Source organism: Leucopleurus acutus, assembly GCF_964270905.1.
Source record: "Leucopleurus acutus genome assembly, chromosome: 15".
Taxonomy (NCBI): Eukaryota; Metazoa; Chordata; class Mammalia; order Artiodactyla; family Delphinidae; genus Leucopleurus; species Leucopleurus acutus.
Genome location: NC_139157.1, coordinates 79250265 through 79271982, shown reverse-complemented (window position 1 = coordinate 79271982; position 21718 = coordinate 79250265). Strand labels below are relative to the sequence as shown.

The 21718-nt window shown below is 41.3% G+C and overlaps 2 protein-coding genes across 3 annotated transcripts; both read left to right on the top strand.

Annotated features, from left to right (window-relative positions):
• MTO1 (mitochondrial tRNA translation optimization 1) lies at positions 1 to 21040 on the top strand. Of its 2 annotated transcripts, none has more exons than XM_082856044.1 (12): positions 1 to 291; positions 3145 to 3344; positions 3425 to 3542; positions 7370 to 7659; positions 10256 to 10368; positions 10467 to 10657; positions 10890 to 11020; positions 11875 to 12079; positions 12161 to 12332; positions 15477 to 15595; positions 18788 to 18948; positions 20579 to 21040. In XM_082856044.1, exons 1-12 carry the CDS (start codon positions 75 to 77, stop codon positions 20738 to 20740), a joined length of 2079 nt encoding a protein of 692 aa, XP_082712170.1. In that variant the 5' UTR covers positions 1 to 74; the 3' UTR covers positions 20741 to 21040. The 2 variants fall into 2 exon arrangements, with proteins under 2 accessions (XP_082712170.1, XP_082712171.1); XM_082856045.1 differs by having other exon boundaries at positions 10467 to 10683; positions 10850 to 11020.
• On the top strand, positions 4859 to 5920 carry LOC309972378 (cyclin-dependent kinase 2-associated protein 1-like). The gene has a single exon (XM_082856046.1). It carries the CDS (start codon positions 5499 to 5501, stop codon positions 5844 to 5846), a length of 348 nt encoding a protein of 115 aa, XP_082712172.1. The 5' UTR covers positions 4859 to 5498; the 3' UTR covers positions 5847 to 5920.
• Positions 21041 to 21718: the final 678 nt, after the last annotated feature.

Sequence of the window (21718 nt, the reverse complement as noted above, 5' to 3'; positions counted from 1 at the left end):
TGAAGACGTTCATCTAAATGTTGCCCCCTCGCTCGTGTCAGGCTCAGAGTTGAAGACTCGGCCTTTCTCCAACCATGTTATCCTTCCGAGGCTGTGGGCGCTGGGTCGCGGCTTCACTCACCAAACAGCACCATCCGTCTTCCCGGTTCAGCGGTGACGGCGCGGCGCCCTGGACTCCGCACTTCGACGTGGTAGTCATCGGCGGAGGACATGCGGGGACAGAAGCCGCTGCCGCCGCCGCTCGGTGCGGCTCCCGGACTCTGCTGCTCACGCACCGAGTGGACACCATCGGTGAGTAGCGCGGTTTTGCCTAGGACGCAAGAAGCCAGTGTCCTCCTCCGCCCCCTCCCAGTGCCTGGGATGTGGGCAACCTTTTCCCTCCCTTAAGGCTGGTGAGAATCCTGCCGACTGTGGTTTTAGCCTGATTTGTGTTTCGCAGATCAAGCGGGCCCGGGCCAGAGCTCTAAGACTAGGGGCCATTCTGTGGACCGTGGATTGTGCTGCTGCCGAAAAGTAATTAGTGGGGAGGGTGCGGGGGCCTGGGGGTTGGGGAGAGGGGGTGCCTTGAGAAAAGGGCAAACTGTAGGAATACTGGCTGATGCCTTATTTCATTGTTGCCATTTGCCCTTTACTAGCTTGTTGCTTTGGTTAAAGAGTGAATTAGGACTTCCCTGGTGGCGCCGTGGTTAAAAATCTGCCTGCCCACGCAGGGGACACTGTTGGATCCCTGGTCTGGGAAGATCCCACATGCCGCGGAGCAACTAAGCCCGTGAGCCACAACTACTGAGCCCAGGTGCCACTGAGCCTGCGCTCTGGAGCCCGTGAGCCACAACTACTGAAGCCCCCGCGCCTAGAGCCCGTGCTCCGCAACAAGAGAAGCCACCGCAGTGAGAAGCCCGCGCACCGCAACTAGAGAAAGCCCGTCCATGCGCAGCAACCAAGACCCAACGCAGCCAAAAATAAAAATATATAAATAAATTTATTTTTTTAAGTGAATTAACATTATTAGTACTCGTTTATTAAATGACCATTGTGTTTTTCTCGAGATTTTGTGAAGCCCTTTTGAAGAACGAGGGTACTTTTTTATTGCATTCTGTATTCCTACTGAATGTTTATTCCCCAGTTTTGTGCTTAGGACGACCCGACAGTGCTTTTTTGCACTTACAGGCTGTGGTTGGACGGCCGTAATTTAAAGAAGACTCCTCTCTAGCATCATCTTAGATACTAGCTAGGACATTATCCTGTAAATTATGCATGCCTATGTCTTTCCTCTTGCATTTTGCTTAAGAGTGAATAGTAACTGAAATGTTCACTGTGCTTTGTGTAGTGAAATACTTTTTAAAACGACCATTCAGCTCATAACTGTGGAGAAATATGCACTGTTAACAGCGATTCTTTTGGAGCGAGGCTGTATGATTACCCGAGTAAAAACCAGGAATAACAATTTAAAAAATCTAATGAACAAAAAAGTATTGAACTAAGATGATCATTAAATAGTATAAGTAATGTAGTTCTGTCAAGGATAAAGGAATTCCCATCAAAACCCATATTCATTAAGTAGTCATTAATATCCTATAAAAATACCCATTGTATTTATACCAATATAATATGACCTAAAGTTTCTTTTTAAATAAATAGATTTCGGAGATATTTTAATAACTCTTATATTAATAGATGAGCTTAATAAATGACAGTTCTATCTTAAAATCAAAGTCTCATTTTTTTAAGGTAATTGGATGTAGTAGAGTATCAACTATTTCTGTCCTCAGAAAGATAGCTTTGGCTGAGAAAGTTGAACTTCCATAAGAATACGGAATGCAGGAATTGTCCTCTTTCAATTCAGTCATATCATCTGCAAATAATGAAGTCAGAGACAGAAAATCTTTTTTACTAACCTGGAAAATAATGCTTTTCGACAAACTATTTTTTGGCATTCACGACAAAAGAGAAAAGTCTTCTGACACAAAATCAGACACTGGCAAGTAGGATTACCATGATTACTTTAGATCAATAAAGGTTTACCCCTAAACTGAATTTAGGTCGTACTCCCCAAACAGTGCCTCATAGGGAATAGTGTTTACCTAAGTAAATAGTGATTCTGTGTCAAAGGAAGGAGGGAAATAATCTACTGCAGCTGTCATCCCTGTTTTTAGAGTAGGGATGCTGAGGTACAGAATATTAGATAACTTGCCAAGATCACATGGAGCTTATAAGTGGTAAATCTAGGAACTGAGCCAGATCTCTTGCTCACTCCTAACCCATGCTCCTAATCACAGCACGATTCAGCCTCCCTCTGGAGACCATGAAAACTTTTGGAGGGCTTGTAGCTGGCCACAGCGGATCAGCAGATTGTTGACATAGCTTTCCCACTCTGTACCTCCCATAAGACTTGGGGGATTTAAGGAGAAGGTATAAAATGTGAATTCTACTTTCAGGAAGCTTATAATTTAATTATTTCTGCAAAATAAGCATAAAGAAAACAGCAGATGGCATTTATGGAAGACATACTTGATTATAACTGTGAACCAGTGCAAAGGGACTTCTTAAAATTATGCTTGATTTTGGAAGGTTTCATGAGGTAAGAATTTCAAGGTCACATTGAAAAGGAAGAAGAAAAGGCAACGTAATGAATGTGCACAAGGGAAAGATTCAAAAGAAACTTTCAGCAATGGTGTGTCTTCCAGGATGCCCTGCATAACTTTTTCTCTTTTTAAAATTTTATTTATTTTTGGCTGTGTTGGGTCTTTGTTGCTGCGTGCAGGCCTTCTCCAGTTGCAGAGAGCGGGGGATACTCTTCGTTGCGGTGCGTGGGCTTCTCATTGTGGTGGCTTCTCTTGTTGCAGAGCACGGGCTCTAGGTGCGCGGGCTTCAGTAGTTGTGCCTTGCAGGCCCTAGAGCGCAGGCTCAGTAGTTGTGGTGCACGGACTTAGTTGCTCTGCGGCATGTGGGATCTTCCCAGACCAGGGCTCGAATGCAGGGGGATTCTTAACCACTGTGCCACCAGGAAGTCCCACCCTGAATAACTCTTGCATCCTGTTGGAACTCTAGCATTTTTAGTGTTTGCTTCAAGTTCTTTTGTTTTATCAAGACTCACTATATGCAAGATACTAATATATTTATTTTGTTTATGTCGGTTCTCTTTAGGTCAGATGTCCTGTAATCCTTCCTTTGGTGGCATTGGAAAGGGGCATTTAATGAGAGAAGTTGATGCCTTGGATGGCCTGTGTTCTCGAATCTGTGACCAGTCTGGTGTACATTACAAAGTATTAAACCGGCGCAAGGGACCAGCTGTTTGGGGTCTGAGAGCTCAGATTGATAGGAAACTTTATAAACAGAACATGCAGGTAAGAACAGGGCATGGAAACAGGAAAGATTGTAGTGATTGTTTAACTGTTATGTTTCAGCTTGCTTTCTGTTTTGACAGAAAGAAATCCTAAATACACCGCTGCTTACTGTTCAGGAGGCAGCTGTAGAAGATCTCATTCTTACAGAACCAGAGCCTGAGCACACTGGGAAATATCGCGTCAGTGGTGTTGTTTTGGGTATGTACTGCCTACAGATGATAATAATAGTATCAAACTCCATGTGAGAAATTGATTTTGAGCAGAGTATGGAGATGTTTTTCTTATTCTAGGAAATTGTGTTTTCTGTTCATACATGAGGAAAACTGTATAAAAAATCATACTTCTCCTTTCATTTTGACAACGAAGCTCACATCCTGTACCATCTTATTTTGGGACTCTGTAGCCTGCATAATTGTGTATTTTCCTCCTGGTATTTCTTATTTCTGACTTTAAATATTTTTAATTTATATTTTACAGGATTATTATATGTTTTTTATTTGAGTTTTATATTAATTTTTAAATTAAAATAACACATGCATGTAATTTTTACAAAAATCAAATAGAATTTAAATTTGTATGTAAAAACAATTTCTCTCTATTATCTCCCTCTACAGACTTAACCACTTAAACAGTGATGGGAAGATTTGTGTGTGCACAGTTAATTTTATTGCTTGGGCAACTCTATAGTCTGGTGATTAGGGATTGAACTGGCCTTTTTGTTGGGAACTCCCAAACATCTGTGTCTCTTAGTCCTCAGGCAAAGAATCCATCTTCTGCCAGGGGACTGGACTGTTGGCGCCTGCTAGCATTCTAGGAACAAAATGGTAGGAGGGGCTGTGCTGAAGAATCTCAATCATTTAAAATACAGAGATTAACTTATTTTCCCTATTTTAAAATTAATTTTTATTATACATTTATTAGTTTTTTTTGAATGGGGAATACATATAATGGTAAACGGTTTAAAGGAGATGAAAGAAGGTAGAATGAAAAGGTGGACTCTCATCTTGTGCCCCAGGCAGCCAGTTTCCTTCCTCGGGAGTATGGCTCGTCTCTGGTGTGATCTTTCTGTGTGTGTGTTTATATTTCCCCCCAACACACATAGCAGTAGCATATTGTACACACTATTCTGTACTTTTTTTTTTTTCAACCACTTAATCTGTGTTTGGTTTTCTTTGCTTTAGGGAGCTATGTTTCTTTCTTAAAAGTTCATGTTTTTGTCCTGTATATTACCTTAGTAACTATGATTTTGTATAATATACTTAATCTTCTCTTTCTTCTGTCAGTGTTTACTGACTTCCCTCTGTTGAACAGTTACTAGTTTTATTTTCATTTCCCTTTCTCTCCCCTGCGTCCTTTCCCCTCCAGATTTGATGATTATATTGTTTGATTAGTGTAAGGTAGATCTGTCTGCAGGCAAACCTTCATATGCAGGTTTCAACTCTTTCTCTCATTTTCAGCCCCCTAGCTTCATTCCTACAGTTCTTATATTCAGTCCTCCAGTTTCTGAGCCTTGGCACGGCAAGTTGCTTCATTGTCATCAGTATGTTCTCTTGAGGTTCTTGAGTTAAGGCCTTCTCCCCTCTGCTAAATCAGTTATCACTCTTCCAACCACTTTTTTAAAATTTAATTTTATATTGGAGTATAGTTGATTTACAATATTGTGTTAGTTTTAGGAGTACAGCAAAGTGATTCAGTTATACATATACATATATCCATTCTTTTTCAGATTCTTTTCCCCTGTAGGTTATTACAGAATATTGAGTAGAGTTCCATGTGCTATACTATACAGTAGGTCCTTGTTGATTATCTAGTTTATATGCAGTGTGAATATGTTAATCCCAAACTCCCTCCCCACTGCAACCACTTTCTATCTTCTGAAAATATTTTGAAATTTCTCATCTTTTGATAAATTCTTTCCCATTACTTGTCCTGTGGTTTTATATCTTTTTTGCCCCTTTATTTCATTTTCTTGGAGTTTCAAGAGGAAGAAGAAATCATGTGAGGTGGTCTGTCATATTTAACCAGAAGTCTAAAATTAATTAATTTAAAAAATTAACTGAGAACAACAAAAAGTGCGTGGGAGCTGGGCGGGTGCGCGGACGCCGGGGCCGGGCCCCGCCGCGCCCCGCCGCTCGGGGGGGGGGGGGGGGGGGCATGTCTCACAGCCCGAACTTGACCGTGCACATGCCCGCCGCCTCCCTCAGCGCCTCTGGGAGCATCCACCCGCCCTCCACCAGTATGGCGACGTCTTCCCAGTACCGCCAGCTGCTGAGTGACTACGGGCCGCCATCTCTGGGCTACGCCCAGGAAACTGGGAAGAGCCAGGTGCCCCAGAGCAAATACGCGGAGCTGCTGGCCATCATCGCAGAGCTGGGGAGAGAGGTCAGACCCCTCTCCGCGGGCAGCTGGAGCGCGATGGAGAGCCTGAAACGCGGCATCATCCACGCACGAGGGTTGGTGCGGGAGTGCTTGGCAGAAACGGAACGGAAGGCCGGGTCCTAGCTGCCTCGTGAGCCTGGAAGGTTTTCTGTCTTCTTCGGAGAGGAGAAGTTACAGTAGTTCATCTCCCCTGTTAGGATGAAACTTTGTTTTCAAAATGGCAACAGTTTTGTTTCTCCTCCCCCCCGCCCCTCCCGTGGTTCACCAGGCTCCGAATCTACAGCCTGAAAGATTGAGGAAAGATTTTGTGGTTGATGGGGAGTTACATTTTAACTTTTTTTTTTTTTTTGCGGTACGCGGGCCGCTCACTGCTGTGGCCTCTCCCGTTGCAGAGCACAGGCTCCGGACGCGCAGGCTCAGCGGCCATGGCCCCGGGCCCAGCCTTTCCGCGGCATGTGGGATCTTCCCGGACCGGGGCACGAACCCGTGTCCCGAACCCGTGTCCCCTGCATCGGCAGGTGGACTCTCAACCACTGCGCCACCAGGGAAGCCCAATGGGGAGTTACATTTTAAATAGTGAGGAACTACCCAGGTGTTGTTGTTTTTCAAAGCATTGATTCAGAAGAGGCACGTAAAAATTACCTTACAGCAGACTAGTTTGCCTCCAAGATACCAGTGTCTCATTCTCCTCTTTTGAATACATTTATGTTACCCGCATTGTTCTTTGTTCCTTTTCGTAAGCTGATACAACTTGAAGGGGTTTTTTTTTGTAGTGCGGACTTGACAGCACACTTAACTAGTAGCTGGTCCCCTCGTTTCCCATACACTGTAGATTCTGCTTAATGTAATTTCTTTTTTGCTTAAGCATTTGCATGACTATTAGTGCTTTGAAGTCAATTTTAAAACCCAGTTTTAGAACCCAGAATCACCTAAATGGTCTTGTCAAAAGACTGAACCTGAAGGCTTCCCTGGTGGCGCAGTGGTTGAGAGTCCGCCTGCCGATGCTAGGGGACGTGGGTTCGTGTCCCAGTCCGGGAAGATCCCACATGCCGCGGAGCGGCTGGGCCCGTGAGCCATGGCCGCTGAGCCTGCACATCCGGAGCCTGTGCTCCGCAACGGGAGAGGCCACAACAGTGAGAGGCCCGCGTACCGCGAAAAATAAATAAATAAATAAAAATGCACAAGTTATAAATCCAGAAGAAAGAGCAACCTCCCAAACCAAACCCAACAAGGATCCCGAAATTTCTCCCGAGACTGTATGTAGATTTCAGTTCTGCCTTTCCTGTAAGTTGATCCAAACATCTGGAAGAAAATGGAGCTGTTTGCATCTTTTTATTTATTACTCGATGTAATAAGGCTTATTTTCATTAACAGCTTGTAAAAAAAAAAAAGAAAAATTACCTGAGACTATTCAGTGCTGACAAGGTTTTAGGAGCATGTGTGTCGGTGAGAATACATTATGCTGTCCATCCCAGCTTTCTTGGATTCTTGAGATTGATAACATATAGGCTTCTTACTGATTTAAAATCGTTTTCAAGTTTCTAAAGACAAAATTTTTCCGTAGTTTTACTACAAAATAGTCACGTTCCAATTTGATCCATGGTAACGATTAGAACCTGAGTTTTATTTTGTTTCCTATCCTTTAGTGGATGGAAGTACAGTGTATGCGGAGAGTGTGGTTCTAACTACTGGGACGTTTCTGAGAGGCATGATTGTAATTGGATTGGAGATGCATCCAGCAGGACGTTTAGGGGATCAGCCTTCCATAGGGTTGGCTCAGACTCTGGAGAAGTTGGGGTTTGTGGTGGGAAGATTGAAGACTGGGACTCCGCCCCGGATCGCCAAAGAATCCATTAATTTCAGCATTCTAAACAAGCAGACACCAGATAATCCATCCATACCGTTCAGCTTTATCAATGAGACAGTGTGGATCAAGGTGAGATCATTTGTGAAAATCTGGCTGGCTTTAAACAGAGGATATAGACTAACCATTTTTTTTTTTTTTTTTTTTTTTGGTAGCAATTCACTTTTCTTCACTATTAGCGTGCAAAAAAGGGATCTTTAAAAGGATTAGCTGATTTGGCTACTTGGGTATTTCCCCATAAATTCTTAAATTTCATTACTTTGATAACTTTGCCTATTTAAACTTCTTGAAATAGTTTCAGAAAAGTTGTAAGACTGTGAAACTCCTATAAACCATTGAAATTCACCCATTGTTAATATTTTGCCCTCTCTCCATATATAGAGAATAGATACATGTATATATTTAATGTATAAAACAGTAATATACACATTTATTTATTTTAAATTTATTTATTTTTGGTTGCGTTGGGTCTTTGTTGCTACGCACGGGCTTTCTCTAGTTGCGGCGAGCGGGGGCTACTCTTTGTTGAGGTGTGCGGGTTTCTCATTGCGGTGGCTTCTCGTTGCAGAGCACGGGCTCTAGGGTGCGCGAGCTCAGTAGTTGTGGCGCACGGGCTGAGTTGCTCTGCAGCATGTGGGATCTTCCTGGACCAGGGCTTGAACCCTGTCCCCTGCATTGGCAGGCGGATTCTTAACCACTGCACCACCAGGGGAGCCCCCCACATTTATTTTTACTCTTTTTTCTTTTCCAGAAACATTTAAAAGTTACAGAGATTATGACCCTTTACCTCGAAATACTTCAGTCTGCATCTCAACTAAGCTCAAAGACATCCTCTTTTTTTTTTTATAGACATCCTCTTTTATAACCTCAATGCAGTGATGAAATTTGGGGAATTTAACATTGACACAGTGCTGTTATCTAATACAAAATCCATAGATTTTGTTGATTGTCCCAATACTTTTTTTGTCCCAACATTTTTTTTTTCCAATCTAGGATCACATATTGCATTTAATTTCATTTCTCTTTAATCTGCAACAGTTCCTCAGTCTTTTTTTTTTAAATAAATTTATTTATTCATTTATTTTTGTCTGCGTTGGGTCTTCGTTGCTGCACACAGGTTTTCTTTAGTTGCGGCGATCAAGGGCTACTCTTCGTTGCAGTGCACGGGCTTCACATTGTGGTGGCTTCTCTTGTGGAGCACGGGCTCTTGGCATGCAGGCTTCAGTAGTTGTGGCTCGCGGGCTCTAGAGCGCAGGTTCAATAGTGGCACACGGACTTAGTTGCTCCGCGGCATGTGGGATCTTCCCGGAACAGGGCTTGAACCCATGTCCCCTGCACTGGCAGGCGGATTCTTAACCACTGCGCCGCCAGGGAAGTCCCAGTTCCTCAGTCTTTAATGGCACTGATACTTTTGAAGATATAGGCAACTTCTACCTATCCTTTGAATTTAAAACACAAAAAACTATATTGTGTGTTTAGAATTAAGGGCTAATATTTGATGGTCCTAGTTTCTGGTGAGTGTTACCCTGATGAGTGGCTCCAAGTGTTGTTATTTTGAGCAAGTGACTTTTATATTTTCACTTTGGTAAAATGTAAATCATGATGATACTTTCCTAGTGTGTATATTTTTAAACTTTTTTTTGTTTGTTTTTGTTTTTGCATTACGTGGGCCTCTCACTGTTGTGGCCTCTCCCGTTGCGGACCACAGGCTCCGGGCGCGCAGGCTCAGCGGCCATGGCTCACGGGCCCAGCTGCTCCGCGGCCTGTGGGATCTTCCCGGACCAGGGCACAAACCCGTGTCCCCTGCATCGGCAGGCAGACTCTCAACCACTGCGCCACCAGGGAAGCCCAAACTTTTTGTTTTTTAGTTTTATATTTTATTTTTGGCCACGCCACACAGCTTGTGGGATCTCAGTTCCCTGACCGGGGATTGAACCCGTGCCTCCTGCAGCGGCAGTGTGGAGTCCTAACCACTGGACCACTAAGGAATTCCCTGTTTTGACATTCCTGGTTCACCTTCCTCAATACTTTGTTCTTGCTTAGTTTTAAAGCAACAATCCCAGACATCACATCATTTCACTCAGATACACTTTGGTACATGTCTTTAACAAATAAGGACTTTCTAAAAATCGACATAGTACTATTATCACACATAGCAGAACATAATTTTTTAACATCATCTGATATTCAGTGCTCAATTTTCCCTAGTTTTTATAGTTGTTTTTAAATGTTTATTTAAAATGTTTTTTTTTACAGTTGTTTTATTTGAACGAAGAACCAAATGAGGTCCATACATGACTTTGGACTTTGGATAATATGTCTTATAATAGTTCCCCTTTTTTTTTTACACTTATATGTGGAAGAAACCGAGTCATTTCTTTTCTGAAGTTTCCTACATTCTAGATTTGTCTGATTTCAACCCTCTGGTGCCTTAAACATGTTCCTGCATCCTCTGTATTTCCCGTAAACTGTTGATCTGGAGGCTTGCGTAAATTTAGGTTCATCTTTTGGGTTGTTTTTAACAAGCATACTTCACCATTAGCATTTGGCATTATGCATAGATTTAATATCTATAAAAGTAAGTGCATATCATGTGTGGCATTTATTTGAATAATAGGCAAACTAATAGAGAGGCAAAACAATGTTGTAACTAGTTCCTGTGTTTTAGCCAGAAGATCAGCTGCCATGTTACTTGACTCACACCAACCCTCAAGTGGATGAGATTGTCCTTGAGAACCTTCACCTTAACTGTCACGTTAAGGAAACTACAAAAGGACCCCGGTAAGGACAAAATATCAGTGCTCAATTACTGTAAGGAACAATGTCAACCCTCTTTTGTTTGTTTCATTAAATTTTTAAATTTCAATGTCTTTTTCTAGATACTGTCCCTCCATTGAATCAAAGGTTTTGCGTTTCCCAAACCGTCTGCATCAGGTTTGGTTGGAACCTGAAGGATTGGATTCTGACCTCATCTATCCGCAAGGGTTATCTGTGACACTGCCAGCTGAATTACAAGAGAAAATGATCACATGCATCAGAGGCTTGGAGAAAGCTAAAATGATTCAGCCAGGTAAAGAGAATGCCAGCTGCCCTTCAGTCTGAGCTCAGCACTGCTTAGCAGATGGTGAGGAGATCTTAGCCACAGTCATGATTGCTTAGAGCCTCAGAACACAAAGCCCAACATCTGTGCGTTTAAAATAGTCTTCGCTTTTAAAGAGCATTTAATGATAATCTTTGCATCTCTACCTTGAGGCAAATCCAGCACTGTTTTTATTATTTTTTACCATTTATTCTTTGGCCAGGCTATGGTGTTCAGTATGATTACTTGGACCCCCGTCAGATCACTCCTTCTCTCGAGACCCATTTGGTGCAGCGGCTCTTCTTTGCTGGACAGATAAATGGCACTACTGGTTATGAGGAAGCTGCAGCTCAAGTAAGAGGTTGTTCAGATGTTACTGAACAGAAAAGGACTATTTAACTGGTGTTCCTCCTCTTGATGTCTGTTATGATAGCTGTATAGAGCTTAGATACAACTCAGAACTACAATAGAAGACTTATTCTGTTTCAGAGTATACAACAGGGTTTTAAAACCACTGTGCCTTTATTACTCTTTTCTGAGCTCCTAGATCCAATAGCGTATTTTGATTAGATTTATTATATTGCTTCTGAAATTTAAAAAAAAGAAAATTTAGTTCTTTTAAACTAACTTTATTGAAAATTACCCTATTATTATTCCTTTTTTTTTTTTTTTTTTTTGCGGTACGCGGGCCTCCCACTACCGTGGCCTCTCCCGTTGCGGAGCACAGGCTCCGGACGCGCAGGCTCAGCGGCCACGGCTCACGGGCCCAGCCGCTCCGCAGCACGTGGGATCTTCCCGGACCAGGGCATGAACCCGTGTCCCCTGCATCAGCAGGCGGACTCTCAACCACTGCGCCACCAGGGAAGCCCTATTATTCCTTTTTAAGCAGAAAGTTATGTCATTGTTACTTGTAAGTAGGGAAAGGCTAAAAGAAGTCTTACAAGTGGATTTTTTAAAAAAAGATTAGCCCACCTAGGTTTATTAGGAATATTAGATATTTTTTAAAACAATGAATCATGGCATTCTAAACTGGTACATTACCCAGATTCTGTTTCTGAATATGGACCACATTTTCTGTCTTTGTTCTATCCCTGCTGGGCAGGGCCTGCTTTCTCACTTCCTGAGCCATTTTTTCCAGGTAGTATCTGAATAGGATAGCTCTTTGTTCAGTTCATAATGGCCTTTTAAACATTTCAGTCCTCTTGTAGGGTGTGATAGCTGGAATCAATGCAAGTCTTCGGGTCAGACACAAGCCTCCTTTTGTCATCAGCCGAACAGAAGGCTACATAGGAGTCTTGATTGATGACCTCACCACACTGGGTACCAACGAACCATACCGCATGTTTACCAGCCGAGCTGAGTTCCGCTTGTCACTGCGTCCTGATAACGCCGACAGCAGGCTCACGTTCCGAGGTAACTCTTCACTGAGTCTTGCAACCAGATTTCCTCTCCTTTAAGACCTCTTTCATTATAGTCTCTCCCTCCCTCTTCTAGGGTACAAGGAAGCTGGTTGTGTGTCCCAACAACGATATGAAAGAGCTACTTGGATGAAGTCTTCTTTAGAAGAAGGCATTTCTGTGCTAAAATCCATTGAGTTTCCAAGTTCTAAATGGAAAAACTTAATCCCAGAGGCTTCTATAAGTATTGGTAAAAGTCTACCTCTCAGGTATGCATTTTTAATGTAGACCTTTTTTTTTTTTTTTTTTTTTTTTTGCGGTACGCGGGCCTCTCAGTGTTGTGGCCTCTCCCGTTGCGGAGCACAGGCTCAGCGGCCATGGCTCACAGGCCCAGCTGCTCCGCGGCATATGGGATCTTCCCGGACCGGGGCACGAACCCGTGTCCCCTGCATCGGCAGGCGGAATCTCAACCACTGCGCCACCAGGGAAGCGCCTTTCTTACTTTTTAAAGAAAAATGAAATCATTTCAGAGAGATATTACCTATAAATTCCCTACCTGCACGTTTTAAATGAATGCAGCTATTATATTTGCTTCTTTTCGGGATCCTTTAGATGTAACTTATCTCTTTATTCATTAATGACAATATATACGATTCTAAATTATTTTCATTTTTTATTTAATTTCTCTGTGGCTCCCACTGAGTTCTTCTGGCTTGCCTAAGATTTAGGGGGTACAAACCAAGAAATAGAGTGATCTGCTTTCTTTTTTAGGCAGGGAGCAATTGGAGTGGTCTCATCTTGCCTGTGAGGTATAGCAGGGAAACTTTAAGCATAGTGTTATAAATTCTTTGGACTTAATTGAAGAGTCCCTTGCTACATTTTAGGGTTTTGTCCTTGTTTTTACCATTCTGGTTATATGGACTCTAAGTCTAAAGGGCATTAATATAGAGCTTTTTTGCTTCAGAGGTATGTTCCTAAAAACCTTGCATAATTCAAAATCTGCATCTTTCACCACTGCTTTTTCCCATTTAAAAAATGTAAGCTAATCGGGGGTGTGGGATGCTCAGAAGGCATATATCTACTATCATCGTATCTTAGAAGCACACATGCTGGCTTGATCTTGCAACTGTGTCTCCAGTATGTTTTTCCTTTATAGTTTTCCTTTATTTCCAACCCCTGTTTTCCTTGTGAGGGATTCTGTGGACTTAAAGGTATACCCATTTTAATGCTACTTCTTATTATCTCTAATCTTTCCAAGTGCTCTCCCCTTAACTAACAGCCAGACATAGCATGTCTTTGTTTGGCTTTCATGTCATCACAGTGTTTTATCGTTTACAATTTCTGTTCCCAGATTTTCATTTTCACGGGAATTTCGCAAAGCACTGGCACCATGGTTAGAGGATAGTAAGCAGGTTTTTAGTTATAGTAACAGTAAGTAATAAATAACCTGTATAGTAGTCACCCAAACCAGGGGATCTCATTCACAGGAAAGACAGCCTGGTTCACAAATAAGGGTGCTGGATGTATTTGTTTACCAGCTAAGTGGTACCGGGAGATGGTAGTAGTATAAACATAGTTTTATAATTCGCTCAGCTGTCCAGCTATTTGTTTGTGTAAATTTAAGAGGGTTCACATTATTTCAAACTTTGCAAAAGAATTTATAACATTATGCTTTGTTTAGATCAAATATTGCACTATTTCAAATTTTGTATAATTAGAATTTACATTCAATGTGACTAACGTGGATTGAGGTCATAGTGAGAGCATGGGAAGTGATTTTTTTCAACACAGTTTAAAATGCGAACTGATGAATAAAAATATGAAAAAGGAGGCTGTCAGTTTTATGTTTTTACCTAACTAATCACATGAGTAGCCATTTTGTTAAGGTGATTTTTTTAAAAAACGGTAATTTGGCCAAATGCTTTCCTTGTTTATTCAGGTGTCTTTCATTTCAGAAGGAAGTGGTGACAGTGACCGGGCCTCATTTGATTTCAGCAGAATATTTATAGTCGAGGGTTCAGCCTCCCTAAAAGAACCCACTTTATCAGTTCCTAGATATGTAAAGCTAAAAAGATAGAAACTTGGGCAAAGGACATGTGTTGCATCTACGGCACACGTGGTGGGCTCTGTGCCGGCCTGAGAAGTTGAACTGGACTTCGAGCTGGCATTTTGACAGAAGAGATCCACAGGTGCATGTGCACACACATCTCCTGTCATGATCACAGGGAAACGCATTGACCTGCCAGGTAGCGCAGAAGCTGTCTCTTGTGTTCTGTGGAAGTGTGCTAGCTTGTCCTTCTGGGCCAGACCTCTGCACTCCGAGGCTTAGGCTTCATTCAAAGCTGGTCTTGAAGTTTGGGCCTGCAAACAGCTCCAAGCCTTATAAGCAAATTATTTAAAACCTTTTTAAAAGTTAAATGGTCACAGGCTTTTCTTTGAGGTCACTATCCTGCAAGATTCCATGGTAGCTGTTTTTTTGGTTAGTCGTTAGGAGGTGTGTTCCAGCATGTTCTATCACTCATTTCTGAAAGGACAACCCCTTTCCTTTTGGAGTTTAGGGTTATTTGGTTTCATTCTAGCTTATCTGATGAGGCCTCTGAAATTAGTTGACATAATTCATCTCGTGGAGCACAACAAAGTCGACAGCTCCTTGTGGAGAGAGGGTGTCTAGCCTTTCCTAGGCTGTCTGAGGAAGAGATGAGTCAGGCATCTGTAGAGGGTGGTGATGCATGACCCTGGTGATAGGATGAGCTGTAAAGAAGGCATCTGGGAGGCCTGGAAGAACTTGGGACCCCAGGATGGGCAGAGCTGACTTTCTGTTGCCTAGATAATTAATTGGTTTAATTGGTTTTGGGTGGACAGAGTTGATCAAAAAAGCAATCTATTAAAAGAGGGAAAGCTCAACATAAACAAAAATAAAATTAAGGGAAACTGTACGGATCAGTGAGGCCTTGTGAGAACCAAACAAAATGAGAAGGAAACTGCGGATATTTTGCAGTCTTGGAGAGCAAGCCAGGAGATCTTCAGCTGGTTCCAAGCACACGTGCAAACACACTCACAGGACGTGGGCTTAATGTGACTTAGATGTAAATTCTTATGGAGTTCAATCAAACCCTTGTTATCAGAGGATATTCTGTCCTTACAAGAAAGGGAGGACAAGTAGATTATTGCAGTGCTACCAGCAACTTATCCCTCATGATAAAGGAAGGGAGTTGAGGAGAATCACATGCTAATCTTCTTGAGGTCCTACTGTGTTGCAGTTGCTGCTGCGTTTGCTCACTGTACTTGGGAAGAATTAGAAATATATTGATATTATTTATTCTGAGATTTGTATTATTTTCAGGGTATCTTGCTCTTAATCTGCTTGATATAATATGGACCCCTGTGTTAATGAAACTTTTATGTATTTGTAGAGCTCTCGATGTTCTGAAGTATGAGGAAGTTGACATAGAGTTGCTGGCCAAGGCTGTTCCAGAGCCCTTGAGGAAGTACACCAAATGTAGAGAGCTAGCTGAAAGACTGAAAATAGAAGGTAGAAAATATTTTTTTACTTAGGATGTCTGTATGTTCCCCTTCCCTTTCGTGCAAATTGTGAATGGATGGCAGATCCACAAAGAGCTCTCTGTCAAGAGGAGCCATTATTACCATAGGACCAGCATCATCTTAGGCTCTAACCACTCAGAGTGGGGTTCCCAGATAGCATTGCAACATGTGGGGGCATGCTAGGGATGCAAAATCTCAGGCTCCACCCCAGACCCACTGAGTGAGCATCTGCTTTTTAACAAGATTCCTACATGATTTGTGTGTATATTTCATGTTTGGGAAGTGCTACTGTAGAGCTCTCCTTTAAAAAAAAACAACAAAAACCCCCCTTTTTTAATATTTTAACCTTTTTTTTTAACATTCCCCCCACCCTTTTTCTTTAGATTTTTTTTTCCCTCCTCCACCCTGCTGCTAAATTATAAGATCTAATGCAAACATGATCAAGGTGTGTTCCAGACTTGTAAACTTGCCTGTTGTAAGAAAGTAATCTTTATTATTTTTTTATATTTATTAATTAATTTATTATTAATTCACTTATTTTGGCTGCACCAGGTCTTAGTTGTGGCACGCGGGATCTCTAGTTGCAGCATGTGGAATTCTTTAGTTGCAGCATGCGAACTCTAAGTTGCGGCATGCATGCGGGATCTAGTTCCCCAGCCAGGGATCGAACCCAGGCCCCCAGCATTGGGAGTGCAGTGTCTTACCCACTGGACCACCAGGGTAGTCCCTACATTTTCCCCATTTTAATGTTCTAATAATGAGAAAACTAATGCTATCTTTGGCTTTGACAATATATTGAAATACTCTTCCATTAACAAATACTTACTTTGTATCAGGCAAAGAAATCCACAGTCTGCCCTTGTACATTATTATAACATTTGGTGTGCTCTCATACTCTTCGTCAGTATATTGACCATCAAGGTCACATGTGACTTTTGGAGTTGCACTGAATTCTTTTAAAGTTTTTCTTTATTTAAAAAAATTTCAAAGATAAACAAATACTGAGAATAACGTTAGCTTCTGCATTGTGATAGATTTTTTTCCTCCAGTGGAAAATTATGTGGAGAAAAAGGCAGGGAACAGAATGAGATGGGGGAGAAGGGTAGGAAAAGCAGGATAATGATGGATTGTTCAAACAGGAAAGGACTTTAAGCTCCTTGGGGACCAGCGAAGGTGGTAAGAATGCTGCATTCCTTCTAGCAGTGATAATTTTCTTTCAGTTCCAGAGAGGTCACCTTGCTATACTTCGGCTGCATATATAGGATGACCCAAGTGCTACCTATCATTCTTCCAAATGACCAGACCCTAGTCATTTGCTAATGTGTAAGGAATATTGTTAACCTTTTATCTCAACACCATGACCTTTCTATTGAGTAAAAATTACTTTATTGAACATTTAGGCTGTTAGCATCTAGCTGTTATACTTTAAACTTGGTTTGCAGTTTTGTTTTGTCCAATAAATCATCCAGAATAATTATCTTTAACTTGTTTATAGGAAACCCTGACTTCAGCCATGGAGTAGCTACTGTTTTGCCTTGTTCTTTAAAGACTCTGGCATATATAAAGACTCTAATTTCTATCCATGGCTTAAAAGAAACTACACTAAGTTAAAAAGTAACACATATCAGTGGTTTTCAAATCACTGCCTGGATCCTCCACTAGACAAGTTTCTTCAAGAAACTGCGAGGCAGAAATTAGTTTCAGATTCTTTTTTATAGTTATTTCTAATGTTTTGCTGTATACATTATTTGAAAGATTAAATATATCTTTAACATATACATTACCTCTTCATTTATATTCTGTGATCCTATAAAGAGTCTATGCATGAGTCATAAAATTTCATTCCAATTTGTTGTACTAATTTGTTATATATTGTATTAATCACATGCATTATTTCATTTGATACTTGAAAGTGTCCTATGAAGGATAGCTATTAGCATTATGTCTTAATTTTAGAGATAAGTAAGTGATAACTTGCCCAGCATCACACAATTGGTGAGTGGCAGAGCTGGGATTTAAACCTAGCATGTCTGACTATGAGGCCTGTGCACCTCACAACTATCCTTTGTTGTCATAAAGACCATCATAAGTCCTCCGGGTCATCCCTTAACATTTCTAGATAAAGCAGCTGAGGCCCAGAAGGATAATGATGTGTCCATAGTTAGAGGGTAGTTTACTGGCAGAGCCAGGCTCAGAGCTGAGATTTTCTGGCTGCCAGTCGAGTGATGGAAGCAGATACTGCCAGAACCTTTAGGGAAGACTTGCTTTCTTAAACAGACAGAATGACCACCTCAATTTAGGTTTTAAAACAGGTTTTGGATTTACTTTTCTAAGAACAGAATGCTTTAATTACAAAATAATTTTTGAATTATCTTCCTGACTTCTGAATAACACCTTAGTTAAATTATTTAAATTAGGTTATCACCTAAGAAGATCTACTTTTTTAAATTACAGCTTTATATGGACATAATTTAGAAAACCATCTTCTTGGAGAAACATCTTTTTAAAAAATATTTATTTATTTATTTATGGCTGTGTTGGGTCTTTGTTGCTGCGTGCGGGCTTTCTCTAGTTGTGGCGAGCGGGGGCTACTCTTAGTTGTGGTGCGCGGGCTTCTCATTGTGGTGGCTCCTCTTGTTGCGGAGCACGGGCTATAGGCGCATGGGCTTCAGTAGTTGTGGCTCGCGGGCTCTAGAGCGCAGGCTCAGTAGTTGTGGCTCACGGGCTTAGTTGCTCCACGACATGTGGGATCTTCCCGGACCAGGGCTCAAACCCGTGTCCCCTGCATTGGCAGGCAGATTCTTAACCACTGCGCCACCAGGGAAGCCCTTGGAGAAACATCTTTAGGACTTAAAATTCAAACCTACGGCCTATTGAAGGAAACGTTCCACCAAAATTTGTACTGAGAAGGAAAGCAATTTCTTTTTTTACTTTTAATTTTCTAGATTTTTGAAATGAAAAGGACATGGAATAAACTACCATACAGAATGTTGTAGTTAATACGCAAGATACTCCCTCTCTTTATTTTAGCCTCAATGTGCTCATCTGTGAAAGGGAACACCTTCCCCACCTGTCTCATGGTACTGAGATCATGTATGCAAAAGCTCTCTGTAAATTGTAAGAAACTAAAAATGGAAGTTGTTAATGTAATCTGCATATCATAATTAATTTTGTTCACCAGCCACATATGAATCAGTATTGTTCCATCAGCAACAAGAAATAAAGGAAGTTCAGCGAGATGAAGCTCTCCAACTGCCAAAAGACCTAGATTATTTGACTCTCAGGGATGTGTCTTTGTCCCATGAAGTTCGAGAGAAGCTACATTTCAGTCGCCCACAGACGGTAAGAAAACAGGCAGTGGATAGGAACGGTTTATAAAGAGCCAGAGCTTTAATTTTTAAAACCTGGATTTACAGTGGCCACATAACTAATTTTTATTTCATCATAAAAAGCTTAATCTCTTATTTTCATATTCTCTTTGTATGACAGATGTCAGTATATTTTTATGAGATGAAAAAGCTTAGTCTAAATAAGTAACTGGAAGTCAAGAATTGGGTTGATTATAATTATCCTCTAGGCCCAACCTTGCGCTAAACTGTCAGTGCAAACTTGTATATATGCATGACTTAAAAGAAACTACTTTAGGTTAAAATAGAATATATATCAGTCGTTTTCAAATCACTACTTGAATCCCCGCCCTAGGGATTCCATAGTGGTGTGTTGGGAGCCACTAGGAGGAATAAGGGGGCCAAAGAGGCCCCCCACCCCATGCTCCTGCTTGTGTGTGTGTGTGTGTCTATGTGTGTTTTGCATTTGCGTGAGTGCACGTGCACCCAGCTGTAAACATCTGGTAAAAACTTTATAGTATATAATATTGGACTTGTAATAACAAATATTTAAAGACTGGTAGGCTGTATTTATTGATTCTGAGACACACATTTTAACATCTCTGAAACTGGGTTGTGTCTTAAAAATTGATGATGTATCATAGTTTAATGGGAAGTGGGTTGTGTTTGTTTTGGTTTTGGTTTTGGTAATGGTTCATAAAAATAAAGGGGCACTTAACAAAACCATAGTCTGCAAAAATTTTTAAAAAAAATAGTTTTTAAAGGGAGGAGTGATTTCATGGTGTTCATGAACTTAACATGCTGTTCTTAGTAAAAGTCATTGTGGAAAGTGGGCAAAGAGGCTCTAAGTTTTATAACTGTATCGTATTCATACTGGGTTATGTTTCTGTGGATACTCACGGGCTGCACTGCCCAGTATGATAGCCGTTAGCCAAATGCGGCCATTGACATTAATTAAAATTAAATTAAAAATTCAACTCTTCAGTCATACTAGCCACATTTCAAGTGCTCAGTAGCTACAATAGGCTATTGGCTACCATATTGGACAGTGCATTTTTACTGTGCAAATGTTATAGAAAATTTACATTATCACAGAAAATTGGATTGCACAGAACTGGTCATCGGAGTTCACCTCTTATCCAAAATTCTAAAATACAAAAAGCTCTGACAAATGCCTGCTACAGACTCATTTGGTGGCAAAACAGACCTGAACTGATATGAGGTCTTTATACCACTTGGAGTGAATAATTCATACATTTCACTGTAAAAATACACCACAGAAATATTACTGAGATTAATTATAGAGTGCTGCCCAACACACTGCTAGTGACGTTAGATTAGTTTAATGAAGAGAAAAGGTTAGGTACTCTAACATCTGTTAGTTACAAGATCTTGGACAACTCATTTTAATGTCTGAGCCTCAGTTTCCCGTTTGTAAAATGAAGATATTAATAATAACCACATTTCTTTTATCTACTTTCTGAGTTATTTTGAAGATACATTAAGATAATAGTTTTAAAAATATTTCGTAAACTGTAACATACAGATTGTTAGCAGGAGGAAAATAGATTTGCTTAAAATTGACATAGCTTATTTATGTTTCTCTTGTGGTTTTTAATTCCTAGATTGGGGCTGCCAGTCGTATACCTGGAGTGACACCTGCTGCCATCATCAATCTGCTCAGATTTGTGAAGACCACTCAGCAAAGACAGGCAGCTATGGATAGATTGCCCAAAACTGATCAACATTTACGTAATACAGACAGACTTGAAGATAGGCAGTTATAGCTTTCTATTCATAGAAGACTTTTAATCAATACAAGAGTATAGATAGGAGATAAGATGTATTTTTTTTAGCTTACTATTAGTAACAAAGTTTATTTACCTAATTAAATCCAATCTAATCTTAATCGCTCCTGACAATGTACAAAATTCTTTTCTCAAAGTTCCCTTTTTTCACAAACGTTTTATCACTTTTTATATCCATATGATTTGTCCCTTAGTTTGCCCCATCCAGAAACAAACAGCTCTAGGACAAAATTATTACCATCATTTTTCCTCAACAAAAATATCTCCATTCTTGGGCTTCCTTGGTGGCGCAGTGGCTAAGAATCCGCCTGCCAATGCAGGGGACACAGGTTCAAGCCCTGGTCTGGGAAGATCCCACATGCCGCGGAGCAACTAAGCCCGTACACCGCAACTACTGAGCCTGCGCTCTAGAGCCCGTGAGCCACAACTACTGAGCCCGTGTGCCACAACTACTGAAGCCCGTGCACCTAGAGCCCGTGCTCTGCAACAAGAGAAACCACCACAATGAGAAGCCCGCACACCGCAACCAAGAGTAGCCCCCGCTCGCGGCAACTAGAGAAAGCCCGTGCACAGTAAGAAAGACACAATGCAGCCAAAAATAAAAATAAGTAAAAAACAAAAAACAAACAAACAAAAAACTCCTATTTTTTTTTTTTTTTTTTTGCGGTACGCAGGCCTCTCACTGTTGTGGCCTCTCCCGTTGCGGAGCACAGGCTCCAGACGCGCAGGCTCAGCGGCCATGGCTCATGGGCCCAGCCGCTCCACGGCATGTGGGATCCTCCTGGACCGGGGCACGAACCCGTGTCCCCTGCATCGGCAGGCGGACTCTCAACCACTGCGCCACCAGGGAAGCCCCAACTCCATTCTTTATACCTTCCCTTGCCGACGACACATATCCTACTTGCTTTACACAGTGAAATGCTTCCCTTATCATTTTTAATAGCTTTAATTACATAT

What these genes read in the sequence shown, in the direction of transcription:
- MTO1 (XM_082856045.1), top strand. Translation starts at nt 75, where the DNA reads ATGTTATCCTTCCGAGGCTGTGGGCGCTGGGTCGCGGCTTCACTCACC. An exon ending in GAAACTACAAAAGGACCCCG is followed by an intron (nt 10,369 to 10,466) that starts GTAAGGACAAAA and finishes GTCTTTTTCTAG; the next exon opens with ATACTGTCCCTCCATTGAAT. An exon ending in GGTAAAAGTCTACCTCTCAG is followed by an intron (nt 12,333 to 15,476) that starts GTATGCATTTTT and finishes ATGTATTTGTAG; the next exon opens with AGCTCTCGATGTTCTGAAGT.
- LOC309972378 (XM_082856046.1), top strand. Translation starts at nt 5,499, where the DNA reads ATGTCTCACAGCCCGAACTTGACCGTGCACATGCCCGCCGCCTCCCTC.